The sequence below is a fragment of the Mustela lutreola genome, chromosome 1 (genome assembly GCF_030435805.1).
Source record: "Mustela lutreola isolate mMusLut2 chromosome 1, mMusLut2.pri, whole genome shotgun sequence".
Lineage (NCBI taxonomy): Eukaryota > Metazoa > Chordata > Mammalia > Carnivora > Mustelidae > Mustela > Mustela lutreola.
The window spans coordinates 93,064,573-93,065,675 of record NC_081290.1 but is presented as its reverse complement, the minus strand read 5'-3'; the positions used below and the strand labels follow the sequence as shown (position 1 = coordinate 93,065,675).

Genomic DNA, 1,103 nt, shown 5'->3' with positions numbered 1-1,103 from the left:
TTCGATTGTGTGCGGCTGCGCTGGCTTTCCATCCCTCACACCAGTGTCTCACTCCACATTTGACCATGCCTTTCACCCGAGACTCTTTGCAGCACCTTATGTTGGATAACAATCAGACTTATGTGGGAAAACTCCAGGCTTCCAAGAAACTGCCATGTGAGAACCCAGCTCACCTTGCTCAGCAACAGGAACCCTGTAGTTGGCTCAGCTCAACTCCCACAATCACCTCCATGAGGCGGGATGTTTATTTTTTTGATCCTAAGATATTAAAAGATGACCTTAATTTCCACTTAGCAGCCTTGTACAACCACCACACAGGGACATTCAAGAACAAAAGTGAGATAGTCTTACACCAGGAGACTACCCAGGATACCCATGGAATCATCAAGACCCAATTCCCTGGAGAACTTTTACCCCCTCCTCTACCACCTTCCATCACTTCCCAGTCTAACATTAGATACTGGATCAACCCTAAGAAGGAGTCTATTCACAGCATTCAGGGATCCATAGTATCCGCTCACACTGCAGCCACCAGTGGAGGCTACTCCCAAAAGAATGATGATGGCTTCTTCTCAACCCAATGTTGAGAAGCCCCTGGACTAATTAATCATAGTTGAACATCTGCTGCCTACCTCCATTAAATAGATTTTTGCTGAAAAAAAAAAAAAAAAAGATCAGTAGCATTTCATACTATTGCTACTGTTGTTACTAACAACAGATTAATTTGAAAGTCAAAGAAAACAATCCCATTTACAATAGCATCAAAAACAGTAAAATACTTAGGAATAGATTTAACCAGAAGGTGAAAATCTCCACACTAAAAACTATAATACACTGATGAAAAGAGTCAAAGACACAAATTAAATGGAAAGATAGCCAATATTTATTGGGATTGGAAGAATTAGTATGGTTTAAAATGTCCATACTACCCAAAGCCATCAATAGATTAAATACCTACCAAGATTTCAATGGCTTTTTTTTTTTTTTAACTTTTAACAGAAGTAGAGAAACTACTAGTAAAATTTATATGGAGTCACAAAAGACCCTGAACAGACAAAGGGATCCTAGGAAAGACCAAGGCAAGAGACAGCACATTCTTGATT

At 39.7% G+C, this 1,103-nt stretch overlaps 1 protein-coding gene across 1 annotated transcript; it reads left to right on the top strand.

Annotated features, from left to right (window-relative positions):
- The first annotated feature begins 65 nt into the window (after positions 1–65).
- LOC131823384 (cilia- and flagella-associated protein 276-like) lies at positions 66–587 on the top strand. Its single transcript, XM_059159727.1, has one exon. It carries the CDS (start codon positions 66–68, stop codon positions 585–587), a length of 522 nt encoding a protein of 173 aa, XP_059015710.1.
- Positions 588–1,103: the final 516 nt, after the last annotated feature.